General features: G+C 40.8%; 1 protein-coding gene across 2 annotated transcripts; it reads right to left on the reverse strand.

The window, feature by feature from the left end:
• Positions 1 to 635: 635 nt before the first annotated feature.
• LOC118287460 (mucin-17) lies at positions 636 to 13419 on the reverse strand. Of its 2 annotated transcripts, none has more exons than XM_035612679.2 (10): positions 13349 to 13419; positions 5665 to 12649; positions 5469 to 5571; positions 5059 to 5110; positions 4865 to 4970; positions 4515 to 4646; positions 3023 to 3112; positions 2586 to 2729; positions 2273 to 2457; positions 636 to 2176 (listed from the first exon to the last, which is right to left on the reverse strand). In XM_035612679.2, exons 2-10 carry the CDS (start codon positions 12646 to 12648, stop codon positions 2008 to 2010), a joined length of 7965 nt encoding a protein of 2654 aa, XP_035468572.1. In that variant the 5' UTR covers position 12649; positions 13349 to 13419; the 3' UTR covers positions 636 to 2007. The 2 variants fall into 2 exon arrangements, with proteins under 2 accessions (XP_035468572.1, XP_035468571.1); XM_035612678.2 differs by having other exon boundaries at positions 4865 to 4973.
• Between the last annotated feature and the right edge of the window lie 962 nt (positions 13420 to 14381).

The raw sequence follows: 14381 nt of genomic DNA on the forward strand, positions 1-14381 counted from the left end.
TTTTTTTGGTAATTATTTTATTATTTATAATTTCCCAAACTTCAGTCCAAATCATTTCCACGGATCAGATGGATCAACTCCGATGATTGAGATGATTCTGGTGTGAGGTAAAGGTTGTGCAAAAGATACCCTAGGAAGCTCAGCTCAGTTGTTTTCTAACTCACTGCCTGAGGAAGTGTCCATGTTGTTCTAAGGTTGTTTTGTTTCTCAGAAGTTGCCATCGTGCTGGCCCATGTTGTGACAGGAGTGTCGAGGAATGCACTAAGCGGGGAGTGTTTACATCTGCAACTACAAAGAGAAAACATGATCACACAATTCCCATAATCTACACCTCTTACCTCAAATATGTACAGATTCTCCTAATGGCTGCAATTTATATTTAATAGAAATTCAAATTGTGGAATTGATGATGATTCCTGCCAGTGTGACATTTTACAGCAAAGTAATGCATGGTAAAATCTTTAATTTCTATATTTACATACTGTATGTCACTGACAAACAAATGTTTTCTGCAACAAAGACCACTAGATGGCATTGGTCAACAGTGAGTTTATCTGTAGTGGAAAGTTTAAGACGACACAATCACAAACTCACCAAGTGTTTCTAAAAAAACAAAAACAAAAAGAGCAAGTAACGACATTTTAAACAGTTTATTATTTAAATAAATATTTACATAACAGCTTCGTATAAATCAAATTTATTTTTCTTACACGACATATCAGTCTAAAAGCAACTGCTTAAACAAAAGATAGAAAATAAGGGCTGGATTACAATGATACTGTTAATGTGTGTGATGAGAGGCAAAAGTTCATGTTATCATGCCGACTGGGCAAATATTCCTGTTTGCATTCATAAAGGCTGAACCTGGATGAAATTTACCGTCATTCAAATACCATATTAAACCAGATCTTGTGCATTGTCCATTATACATTTTATAGTATGCATAACTCTACATGATAATTTGAAATACATTTAAAATTTGTTGTTACTAAGGAATAGGAGGATGATACTCTACACTAACTAAATAAAACATCAAATGCTGTTGAGATGAACATATGGCTAGAAAGAAAAGAAAAAAAATCAACATTGCAAATCACACATTATTAATTCAGGCATAAACAAAGCAATAGACAGCTTTGATGAAATTAAAAGACACTCATACAGTATAGGCTACAATGCCTTGCTAAATGGTGTACACTTTATGGCTCAGCTTGGAAAACTACAGTTCAGGTAAGGTGATCTTAGAAAGGTAGAGCACAGAGTTAATGCCCAAGCTACAGTTCTAACCCATGTTTCTCTCATCAGATTTTTGAAATGAGTCCTGCTGATAAAAATCACCTAGTTTAAATGATTAGTTTGAAATGGTGCAAGAAAAATTACAGTGAAACTGAGGAGACGGAGGTGGAAAACTGCTTAAAATGTACAATGTACAGTTGTGACCTTAAAATATTATGGATGTTGTTTAACCGCAACTTCAGACAATGGCTGCTTCATTTTTAACTGCTGGACATGAAAAAAATATACCATGTACAGTTTACTTTAGGCGTAAAAACACATTACAACCGAATGAGGACAAACTCTAAAATAACTTTTTAATGGCATCAATTGATCGTACGCTTATGTCTCTCAGGGATGAAAGAAACAAAACGATAAAATGCTTTTTGTTTTCTATTGCTGTCAGGTCATGCATGTTCTATACTTTCATTAAAACCAATTGCTTGCTTAAAAATGTATAAGGAAAATAGCCACCCCCCCCAAAAAAAATACCATGTAGGGAAGAATTAAAGGGTGAAATAATAAAAATTTTCAACAACACCTTGTTGTTTTCATCCTGAGATTTTAACCAATGTGTAGCCTCTCCAAGGCATAATTTACAGTTAGATAGTTTATGTATTTGTAATCGCTACGCAAATAAAGACACTGTGTCAGACACTGTTTTAGTGAGGACGGGTCCTGTTACTCAGTGAGAGCCTCTGTTAAATTCATCATTAACTCTCCTGAAGACTGTCATACTGCATCAGTTTTGGGTTGGGTCAAGTGTCTTCCACTGACAAAGTTGTAAACCAAAAACTGAGAAGTGCCAAAATAATGTGTGGCAAAGAGTTTTCCATCAGGAGTCGGGTCAGAGAAAGCGATCTCATCTTTGCTCAGGTATGAGCCATATATGAAGTTGTTCCTGTGCAGAAAAACAAAAAACAGTAAGGATATATTTAGCTCAACCTGTTTTCAGGTGATATCAGATTAAAACTCTGCAGTTTGCAGACACACTGACCTGAGGCTCTCGAGCATACGTGAAGCGATGCTCTTGCGTCTCATCATGTTGACAACCCAGATGCGGCTGATACCACAGATCGCTGGCTCCGGCGTGGTGGAGCAACACCAAGCCCTCTGATGTTCAAACATCACCTTCTCTCCCTCTGAACCCTCCGGTACGGGCTCCTCAATCACCCGGTACCCCTGATAGCAATCATGAACACATTTATGGAAGAGACTCAGTAGTACACCTGTAAGTCTGTACATTTTAGATCATCATCATTAACATTAACATTAACATTAACAGACATTATAGGTAGGCTGTATCTCACCTTTTGTATGTGCTCGGCTATAAGGCATCCAGCCACTTTCTTGTCATTGGAGATAAAGAGGAAGGTTTTAGTCTGAGAGGGACTCTTGGTCTCCACCTGCTGGAAGCCGAGGTCATTGTCCACCATCTCCCTGATCTCCTCAACCTGAACAACCAACAAACTGCTGTTAAATGAAGAAATAACATGCTAGTGGTGGCTGACTGATGAAGACATCCTGATTCAAGCTTCTTGTAATAAATCATTCATTACAACACAAGATATGTGTCACTCTTTATTCTTATGCCCCTAATAAAGGCTCTAAAATAGTTTCAAGCCAATTCCTTTTTGCACATAAAATAATAGGCTCATGCTAAAAATCAGACATTTTTCTATTAAGATACATACAGCCGCCCACAACATTGACAACCACAAAAAAAGGCTTGCTTCTATAAATGTACCTTCTTTAGAGCATATTTGGGATCATCTGGTAGGACAAGAATGATCTTGCCATCAGGATACTCTCCCAAAATCCTCTCTTTTTTCCATCCCTGAAAAAAAAACATAGAAGAACCTGTTAAATGAAAATATCTTCATGAAACTGCTGAGACATTCATGTTCTGTATTTGCTTTATACACTAACCACCTGTGTTGTAAATATTACTAAAGTGTTTCCCATACATTGACTAGACTGCGACAGCCAGCCATAGTCTATGGTGTGAAAATAAAAGATCTCTAAGGTGCGTTCACAAGTGAATTTCACCATTCTAAAGCATACATGTTTTGTAAAAATCAGCAAATATTTCCTGACCGTCTGCTAGCTGATGCTTTAGTGTGTGCGGCGAAAGAAAATCTGGGTTTTCGTCTCACCCCTGTCTCCGTAATTTGAAAACAAAAGAGTGGTGTGGACCGCACCTCACAACAAAGCGAGTGCAGTTTGTAAAAAATCACAACAACAACAACGAGAGAAAAATGCTTTCTCCAAAATTGCTACCTGCCCCTTTAAGTTAACTGAACAATGGCTAACCACTCTCGGGGCTCTGTTCACACCTGGCATTAAGGTCTTTTGGGTGATCCGTGGACAGCTCTAACCTCAGGTGTGAGATGCACACGTTGAGAACAAATTCAGTTTGCTCATTGAGAGGTGGTCTGGTCTGCATGTGTGACATTCTTTTTTCAGTGTGTACGCAAATGTGATCTAGGCCCCAAAACAGGACATATGTACTCATTCATTTGGTCTTTTTCTATGACGCTTGACAATCAAAAAAAAAAATCATGGTGATACATCATGAGTAGTGATCATTTTGGGTGATTTGGAACAGCCAAGGAATAGACCCAGTTTGCAATGTTTTAATTACCTACGCCAAGGAGTTATGTTTTCACATCTGTCCATTTGTTTGTTGGTCAGATGGATTATGCAACTACTGAACGGATTTCCATGAAACCTGAAATTCCAAAGGTTGTAAGAAAGAACCAATTAAATGTTGGGGCGGAAATGGACAAAGGGGTGGATCCCGGGATTGTTTATCACTGTCTTTAACACTGCAAGATTCACAGATTTCCCAGGGAATATTGCGTGGATCTTGATGAAAAACGAAACAAACAAAACGGGCATATTTAGGGAACTGATAACTTGATTGAATTTAAGGGGACTGTTGTGAGGTATGCGCTGTACTGAGTGACATTCTAGTTTTAAATGTATTTGAAGGAAACTAATCCAGCATGTTGCTTCCAGGCAGGATGGGGAACTAGTTTCTCTTTTTTCAATTTCAGGATTGCCTCTTTGCAAACTGTTATGATGTAGTTCATTTGCCTATAGAGCGGGGAAGTGAGATCCGATGACAAAAAGAATGTTGTATGGTTGAAACTGGTGTCTTGCCCTATTGAGTCAATACTGTGATGAAGTAGACAGGACAGATAACAGACGTGAGATTTAAGGAAACTTGCTCTCACCACGTATTTGACAGCGCTGATGAACTGATTGTGGAAGAGTAAATGCTGAGATTCATCTTCGGGGTTGGCAGCAGAGTAGAGCATCCCACATATAGTGCAGGCCACTGCTCCAAAATGCTTCTGTCCCGCATCCTACAAGAAAAGGAAACAACAGATCACAAATTGCATCAAAAGATATTCAGGAACATATTCAACTGTTCCCAGGTACATCACATGGCTTACATGATCTTAGCTCATATTTTCTATATTCATGGATGAAGTTAACAGACACATATTTAATCGAGGCTGCACTAAATGTATCATGACATTTATTATGAATTATGACAGATGACATTCATAAAGACACTTACAATGACAGTTTGGGTGCCATCTTTGTCTGCCTCCTTTAGTTTCTTGACTTCTCTTTGCAGACAAGCATCAGAAAGAGGAGTCCCACCAGCTTGTGGCTTTGCAGCTCTGCTGAGATACACACACACTTTATATTACTTCACATATTATATTGGTCAACAAGAACATGTCAAACGATTTAAGAGAAACTTCTTACTCATGACATGGCTTTTCTGTTGCCGCCGTCTTGGAAGTTTCCATCTTATTCTCTGGAGAGAGATCAAAGTCAGTGAAAACATTTTACATTAACAAATCTACTACAATCAATAACAACATACATTCTTTCAGCTTCATGTGTAATAAGTAATAACTCTGACAATTTAAGTTCCAGTCTTGGTTATATCAAAGCATTTTTAATGGTTTTAGTGTGCTGTTGCTCTTTACTCAAGATTTCATAAACCAGTGATGACAGCACAAATAATATTTAACGCTTAAAAGTGCAATTAAGAATGATTGCTCAGTAAAAGTTATCCTGAAGACTGAGTCAGTACTGCATGTAGCACTTGACTGTGACAACAACATGACATAAGTTTTAATAAATCACGCCACCTGTAAATCAATACATACCAACAGCCTTTCGATCACACTGCTGTGTGCCATCAGACACTTTCAAGCTTTCTTCAGAGGAAAGGGAAGAGGTGGGAGTTGATGAGAGTGGATCATCTCTTTCCTATGTCAAAGGAAGAGAGAACAGGTAAGTGACATCTAGGGTATATTCAATATGCTTATTGTGACACACTAGCAGAACTTATCGTTCAGTTACCTTGTTCGATGATGGTGGATTTGGGGTTTTCTGAGACATCGACCCAACATCAGTCTCAGAAACACCAGGTTTTGTCTCAGATGTGGTTGAAGCAGCAGGTTGAGATGCTGTAAGAGTAGACTGCTTTAACTGAGCTGCACTTCCACCAGCTGTGGACTTTAGCTTGGTAGAAGCAGCTGAAACTGCACTCGGCTGTGGTGTCGTCAAGACAGGAGGCTTTATTTGAGCTTCGGCGGGAGGAACAGGTTTTGATGAATCTGCTGTAGCTGCACATGTGGCCTTTGACTGGAGGGTTGTTGCAACAGCAGGTTTTGATTGTGGACTGGTGGAAGCGACAAGCTTTAACAGAGATGTAGTTGCAATATTGGGCTTTGACTGACCTGAGATCTGTCCAGGAGGCATGTTCTGAACTTTGACTTTTGCCTGGTTGGCAGGTTGTGATGAAACTGTGGGCTTTGCCTGAACTGCAGGTTTACATTGAACTGTGGGGTTTGACTGTAGGTTGGGTCGTTTTTGTTGTGTGGGCTTCTGCTGGGGATTGGGCTTTGTTGGAGCAGATGGTAATGGATCATCATCTAATTCGAAATCATCAGGAGAATACTTTGGCCGGGGTCTGTATGGCTTGTACTCGACATGCTTGGTTTTTTGAGTATTAAGTCCGTTAGGCATGGGAGGAGGTATTGGTGGGAGAGTTCTCTTGGCTGCTGATCTGGTAACTTTGGGGGCTGGGCCAGGTTTAGGGTCTGTTTCCGGAGTTTGGGCCTTTCTTTGCCTTGTGATTCTACGTGTTTCAGTATTAGGAGGTTCCATTTCAGAGGCCTCAGTATTAATAAGTTCAGTTTTAGTGGGTGCAGATTTGGATGTTTCTGCCTTACTGGATGCAGATTTGGAGGTTTCTGCCTTAGTGGGTTCTATTTTGACGGGTTCAACCTTAGTAATCTCAGCCTCGGGAACTTCTGCCTTGGGTGTAGCAAGTTTGCTATTTGGGGCAGGACTTGGGGGAGCCGTTTTTAATGGACTGGCTGCAGGTGGAGGAGTTGTGGTCACAGGACATGGTGAAAATGGAGAGGTGGCAGACAGGGGTGCTTGCCAATCCATGTCTGAAAACATCTGATTTGCTTGGTCGGACTTAAGTTTCTTGACACGTGCCCAGGACATCTTTTCTCTCTGCAGTTCAACCTGTCTCAGTCTTTGATATCTAGTTAGCTTCTTTTTCTCGTGGGCTTTCAGTGGTACTGAAATTTGTGTGATGAAGAAACGTCTCTTTGGAGGCTCTGCGGCAGGCTTGACCTCAGCTGAATCTGGTGTTGAGGGCTGGGCTTCAGATGTCTCCGCAGCAGGGGTCACTGAAGCAGTCTCCTGTGGTCCAGCAGGAGTTGCAACGTTAATAGTATCTAAATCCTGCGTACTAACTGGTGGACTTTCCTTCTTGCTGGCTTCACCTTTGGCTGTCGCTGCTGCGGCTGCTGCTACTGCAGTGGCTGCTGCTGCAGCGGCTGCTTGTTTTTCTTCCTCGATCCTCTTCAGAAGCATGCTGTCTGTGGCAATGTCCTCTGCGAGTTCCTGACACAGAGCTAAGAGGTTAAGCTTCTGTCTGTTTGCTGTTCTCTTCGATGCTGCCGCCTTTTGCTCAGCCAAAGCTGCCAGGCGAGCTTTGGTTCTGGCTTGTGTATTCATTTCTTGCTTCTTGGGTTTTTCCGCCTCCTGTCTCTTTTTATCATCTTCAACCTTCTCACCAGCTGTGCTGTTTTGCTTCAAGTTGGTCCCACTGGTGTCGTCTTTATTTTTCTTGTTAACCATTTCGTCAGCCTGTTTAGTAGGGGGTACCTCAGGTGTTTCCTGGGGTTTTTCTATTATCATAATGTCACAGTCTTCCTCATGCTCTTCCTCCGCTACTACAATCTCACGACCAATCTCTATATCCTCCAGAATCTGCACTTGTAGATCCAAATTACCCTCATTATTCTCCATTAGCACAGCATCACAGTCTTCATTTGTGGGTTGGGAATGAGAGGTTGCCATATCCATCTCTGTGTTATTGACGTTCATCGGGTCACACAATGGTTGCTGGTCATGGTTAGAACTTTGGACTTCAAAACTGTCCCCTGTTGATATTACCGTCCTGGTGTCCGTATCCTCACCAGAACTGGTCAATGTGGCATATTTGACCTCTTTTTCTTCTGCCATAGGGAGGAGAGTTTGTTGTGAACCAGTTAAAAGGTTTTCAACTTCACCCACTGATACACTGTCCGGATTCCCCTCCTCTGAAAGCGAGGTGGTCAAACCCGATTCGGCCACTGCTTGAGTGACAATATCAAAGTGAATTTGGCTCTCAGGTATTGGTTCTAATATCACATACTCCTGTGATGAACTATCTGGTATCTCGGCTTTGGCAGCGGCTGTAGTTGTTGTCACCATGACGTCGGCCACCTCCTGAAGTCCATCGTCCTCCTGCACCTCCAGCAACTCTGAGGCACTGATGCACTCTGAAAAGCCTTTTTTTTCTGTAGCATCTTCTGACTGGCCATCTGGCACGTTGATATCATTGCTAGAGCTTATCTCTGAAACTTGTTTCACATCCACAATAGTGTCCCTTTGCTCCAACTGTGCAGGGAGAGAAGTTTCTGGCGACCTGCTGCTTTGTACTTTCATTTCCACTGCTGCTTGGCTGTCAGATACACAAATTTGTTCCTCATCATTTTCTACTTGTGGCTCACAGATTTGGTTTTCTTCATTAGTAGATTCATCTCCTACTATCTGCTGGGTCTCTGTGTTCTGTAAATTCAGTAAAGAAACACCAGCATGCAGCTCTGTCGCCGTCGACATCTCCCTTTCGTCATAGCTTTCTGGACTACTAATAGGCTCATACACTATCTGGTTTTCGTGAAGCTGAACCTCTGACTGATTAATCGTCTTAATCTGCTCTTCCGATGCCTGAATTACATTATCAATGTCATCTGGCTGGCCACAAACAAAAATGATTACTTCATTGCTTCCAGTTCCTTCAATACAACTGACTGTTTTGTCAAACTTATCACTTGGAATGACTTCAGCCTCTACTTTGGCCTCATTAATCATTTGCTTCCCTATTCCCTCTTCTAAGGCATCATTTGCAATTTCTATTGATCCATTTATTACATCCATTTCCTCTTGGGTGACTGCAGCACAGGTCTCTGTCTCAGGCATATTTTTATTTTGTTTATTTTCCAAATTAGTCACAGGATGAGATTTCTGAATTGTATTTAATAAGTCTACAGTGTGTTTAGTTACTTCATCCAGCCCAAAAATCTGCTGCTCTGCTATAGGTGGAATAGAAATATCCTCAGGGGCTGCAGTTGTTTCCATATTTGTTTGAATTTCTGGAACATTAACAGATTGAGAAGTTACTTTGTCTTCACTTTCCTGATTCCAACAACCTGCTGCTTCTTTTTGAAAGTCAGTGTCTGTGTTGAGTTCACTGACCTCCTGGCTTCCTTGGTTATGCATTTCCATTATAGATCCTTGTTCAGAAATGTCCTCTGTTGTTGCCTTTTCGGCATCCATTTCCGTTTCATTCTCAGTAGCACTAACACATTCAGAGACGACCTCTTCCTGTTTCTCCTTACAGTTAGTCCAAGCAGTGATTGCATCTTCAGCGTCTGCAGTGACTTCATTGACCTTTTGACCTCTTTGGTTTTGTGTCTGTACTGCAGTTGTTGCGTTAGAAATCTCCTCTGGTGTTGCTGTTGTCCGCATTTCTGTTTCTATTGTACCCTGAATAGCACTGACACATCCTGTGATAACCTTGTTTCCATTTTCATTACAGACATTTTTAAGACACTTAAGTTCTTCTTGAACCTCCTCACATGTGTCTCTTGCAGGTTCAGTGACTTCTTGGCTTTTCTGATTTTGTATTTCCACTTTAGGTGCCAGAATAACAATCTCTGATGTTGACGCAAGCTGCATTTCCATTTGATGATCCTCTGATATAGTGATATATGGCCTTGCTGTGTAAGTACTATGTTCACTGTCCTTTTGGCCTTGTTTTTCTACTGTAGGTGATTCGTTAGAAGTCTCTGGTTTTGCTGTAATCTCCATATCTGCTTCATTTTGGCTTATTCGAATTTCTCTTACAACCGGAGATGTTGTGTTAGAAATCTCAGATGTAGTCAGAATTTCCAGACTGATTTGATTCACTGGTGCACTCACAGGTTCAAAGTTCTTCTTGTGTTTATTTTTGACATTTTGAGAATTTTCAATCATTTGGTTGTCGTGAAACTCTGTAGATACTTCAGTGGCATTTCCACTGTCTTCCTGACTTTTCATTTCCACTGCAGGTGATATGTTAGCTAGCTCCTCTAATGTTGCAGTGGTTGTCTTTTGTATTTCCACCGAAGGATCCGAGTCAGAAATCTCTGAAGTCAATGTCATCGGCATTTCCATTTCAATGAGAGGTTCTAAGTTCACCTGGTTTTCATTTTCAATAAACTTAGATTTTTCGACTTTTTGCTCCTCGTGAAATTCATCAAACGTGTTTGTGGTAGGTTCACTGACCTCCTGCCTTAGCTGGTTTTGTATTTGCACTGTGGATGCTGGGTTAGAAAGCTCTTCTGATGAAGCTGCAGTCTGCACAAGCACGACTGTTTGGTGTTCTGGAGCAGCAACACATTTAACATCAACCCTGTCTTCATCTTCTGTGCTCTGACAATTTGCCACTGGATGTGCATGTACTTTATCAGATGTGTCTGTGTTGCGTTCACTCACCTCTGGGATTTTGTACCTTCTCACTCCTAGTGCAGACGCTGGATTGGGAATCTCTGTGGTAGTTATAGATTGCATTTCCATTTTGTTTTGATGCTCGGGTGTACAAGCACACGCAGAGTGCTCGTTGCCGTCATTTGCCAAAGTTTCAGAATTCTCATTCATAATATCTCCATGAACCTCTATAGATATGTCTGTAGTAAATTCTCCGCTCTTTTGCTCGTCATGATTTTGTATTTCCATTTCGTGATCTGAATGACAAATCTCTTCTGTGGATGCATTTTCAAGCATATGATCCTTATCAAATTCAGTAGATATGTCTGTGATAGGTTCACAAACCTCTTGGTGTTTCTGGCCTTGTGTTTCCACTGTAGAGGCTGGATTAGAAATCTCTTGCTCTGATGTCACTGAAGCGGGTAAATCGATTTTGATTTGACTCTGTGGTGCAGGGGGACACTCAAAATTCGTCTTTTCTCTTTCCATAATTGTAGAAGTTTCAACCGTCACATCTTCTTTAACTTCAGCAGGTATGTCTGTGGCGTGGTCATAAACTTTGTGGTTCCCCTGGTTTTGTATAGCCACTCCAGGTGCTGAGTCAGAAATCCCCTCAGTCAGCATTTCCATGTCAATTTGATCCCCTTGAACTGTGACACTTTGATTTTGCACATGAGCTGCCTCACAACCAGGAGTCATTATTTCAGTACAGCTATCTGTCACATCATGGCTCAGCTGTGCCTCAACCAAAGACCCAGGACTAGCGACAGGCTGAGTCGACTGAGGTTCAACTCCTATTATTTCCTTTTCTTCAAGCTCATAGGCAGACTTTCTCGCTACTTTGTTCTCACCACCACAAGACTTGGTCATTTTATCTGGCACTTCTTCCGGCATGTGCACAGATTTCGATTTCTCATTAAAAGTAACTTGAATTTTGACATTCAGATCTGTTTGACTCCCAGGGTTACTATTTCCTACCAAGATCTCTTCTGGTGCAGAGTTTGTTTTGTTTGACAATGCTTCCTCTTCTTTAACGAAATCTTTCTGCTCTGCGGAGACACTAGCTGCTTCAGATGCGCCCTTCATTTCATGTTCACTTTGCTTGGATTTACATGTTATATTCACTTTCATCCCTTCAGAAACTAACTCTGTGGTCTCCTTTGTTTCAATTTCACTGCTCACATCTTTCTGACTTTCTGCTCTGCAAGCCAATGCTGTTTTTTCGTTGCCCTGGTCTTTACCTTCACAGCTTGGACCGAACTCTCCAGTAACGGAAAATAATGTTTCCGCCGACAGCGCTCGTGGTTCATCATCTACATCCTTTTCGCTTTTGGTGGACTCAACATCCTTTTTTTCATTTTCCTTCGCACCAGGTATGATGCAAGGAGTATCTGCAGTGACAGAGTCTAATAATTCTCTAGACGATGGTAGTGTTTCGCCATCTGTGAGCTTTTGGACTTTATTTATAAATTCCTCATGTTTACTTCCATCGACTGCGCACTCAGATTTGACACTAGCCTTAGCACTACCTGATACGGTGACTGAAGTTTCCTTTGACCCTGCTTGTGCTGCTTTTCCTGACTTTTCTTGTCTCTCAGGTTCAGCAACAGACTCAGATTCTCTTTTTGCATTCTGATTATCCTCACACATGTTTTGAATATCTGGCAAAACTGAGAATCTACCATAATCGTGGTCCATCTGTATAAGGTCTGTAGGTGCAGATGGCAGCCCTTGGCATGTTTCTTGTAGGTCAGAAGATGAGTCTTCAGCCTTGCGCTTCGCTTTGACTCTGTTTGAATATTTTCTTATGCAGCGAGCCTTGTTGCCATCGTCCCTCTCTCTAAAGGGGTCACTCTTACCACCATCGCTACTCAGCTCCTCGTCAGACTCTGTGGAGGCTGTTCGCTTCAGGGAAGCTTTGGAGTTAGCCTTCTGTGAGGGAGCTTCTCCACAGGAGGCACTTGTGGCGTTCAGGAGCTTGGCTTTTTCAACAGGCGGGTCTGAAATGGTTTTGTTGGAATCCTTTGGAGGGGAACTGATTTTGGATGACTTGTTTCCCTCTGCCGTTGAAGTTGACAGTTTCTTCTTAGTATGGGGGGCTGCTGAATTTTCTCTTGCATTTTCCATTCTAAAGGACCTATTGATGATGACTGGTGCAGTTTTGGATGGCAGAGCCTCCCCATCCTCATCCAACTTCCTCATCTTGGGCTGTGAATCATGAGGAGCTGGTCCTCTCTTTGGGGCCGGCATTCTGGCAACACAATATTGGATTATTAAAAATTAAACAAATAACAACTAACATAATAAAGCCAGAGCAACAAAACACATGCATCTTAATCTTAAATGTATTCTACCACAAAGCTGACCAGGATTCACATTTCTGTAGTTTCTTTTTTCCACCTGGTGGAGAAATAAAATGTGATGTATCCCTCCTAAACAAACAACATGCATCCAAACCACGTCTTGTAACCTTGGATTATTTCATTAAGATCTGGATTTCTTTAAATGCCTTTACTGTCCCCTGGTTTTCCTACGAGAATTAGTGCAGGCTAACGTTGGACATAAACAGTGATAAATCGCAGTCAAACTAGGTGGCTAGCGGGTCACACAATGTACGATCTACATCTACTCACTTATCCACCAACTGTGTAATGGTTCTTATTGCTCGTCTGGCTCTCGACAGAGATTTTTGTCACCAGGAGCTGTGCACACAGTCAGAAATAGTCGGTTAACTAGCAAAGAGTGGCTAGTGTGCTAGCTGAAGAGTCCACAGTGAGGGGAGCTAATGCTAGCAGCAACCAACTCGCAACAAATGAGCGAAACGAGACTCGCTGTTCGAGTCAGTGAAAACAGCAGCCACACAGACCGCGCCAACAGTTTACCGCGCATCGGCATCTACTGTAAGGTCGGAGGGAAGGATACAGGCACGACGCTCGTCAATCAAACTCACTTTTGATGTTTTCTTTTCCAACAACAGCTGTTTTTTCTTTTTTTCTCCCTGTGAATAAAAATTAACTGTATTTCCGGAAGGAAACAGCGGATGTGACGTACCAGCCCTCCAGGCGCCACACTCAAAATCGACATTTGTTGTTTTGTGTTTGACGTACTTGGCTTTCTCTCTCTTTAACTTAAAAAATATGTATATATATATATATATATATACATACACACACAAATATATATATATATATATATATATATATATATATATAAAAATAAATATATAAATATATATATATATATATATATATATATATATATGTGTATATTAAACATGTCTTTTGTTTATTTTGTGAACTTAAAATAAATGCAATGGACTAAAATGTTTCCCTCTGAAATGTAGTGGAGCAGAAGTCTTGGCAGATGGAAAATCTGGAAAAGGGCTAATACTCTATACAATCTGTGACTCATTTAACAGCTGGAATTACTCTGTAGGTTCTCATTTTAGATAGATACAAAACATTAGCATATGATCAGCAAAGGAATTATGTATTTCTATATACTGAACTGCCCAACAGCACTTACATAATAAAAAAATTGCCCCACCCCATCAGTCTACATCATTTAATGCCTCTTACATGCTAATGCATGAAAATAGCATTCCAAAAATATAATTCATATATATATATACACACACACACACACACACACACACACACACACACACACAAATAAATTAAAAACACCTTGAATAAAGGACTTTTACATGTATCAGGTTAATTTCACATTGGGACATTGTCATTCAAGTCGACTCTTCAAAGCTTCTGTTAGTATAAAATATGATGTATAACATATCAAATCTTAAAAAAAACAATCGTGCATCTGCAATAAGAATTGTCCAAAAATGTCCCACACACCATTCTACAAATGATTTTATCCTTTGGAACTAAGCAATACCATCTAAAAAGGCCTCGGTGGTTGTTTTAGTCCAACAAATACATTTTTGCTTCCTTCCCACATTCTGGGAATAGTTTGCTTCATAT

The sequence above is a fragment of the Scophthalmus maximus genome, chromosome 16 (assembly GCF_022379125.1).
Source record: "Scophthalmus maximus strain ysfricsl-2021 chromosome 16, ASM2237912v1, whole genome shotgun sequence".
NCBI lineage: Eukaryota > Metazoa > Chordata > Actinopteri > Pleuronectiformes > Scophthalmidae > Scophthalmus > Scophthalmus maximus.

Excerpts from the sequence above, each read along its gene's own strand:
- LOC118287460 (XM_035612678.2), bottom strand. The coding sequence starts at position 12,648 with ATGCCGGCCCCAAAGAGAGGACCAGCTCCTCATGATTCACAGCCCAAG. Across the intron at positions 5,572-5,664 it reads ATCCACCATCATCGAACAAG|GAAAGAGATGATCCACTCTC; the intron begins GTAACTGAACGA and ends CCTTTGACATAG. Across the intron at positions 4,974-5,058 it reads ACAGAAAAGCCATGTCATGA|CAGAGCTGCAAAGCCACAAG; the intron begins GTAAGAAGTTTC and ends TGTGTATCTCAG.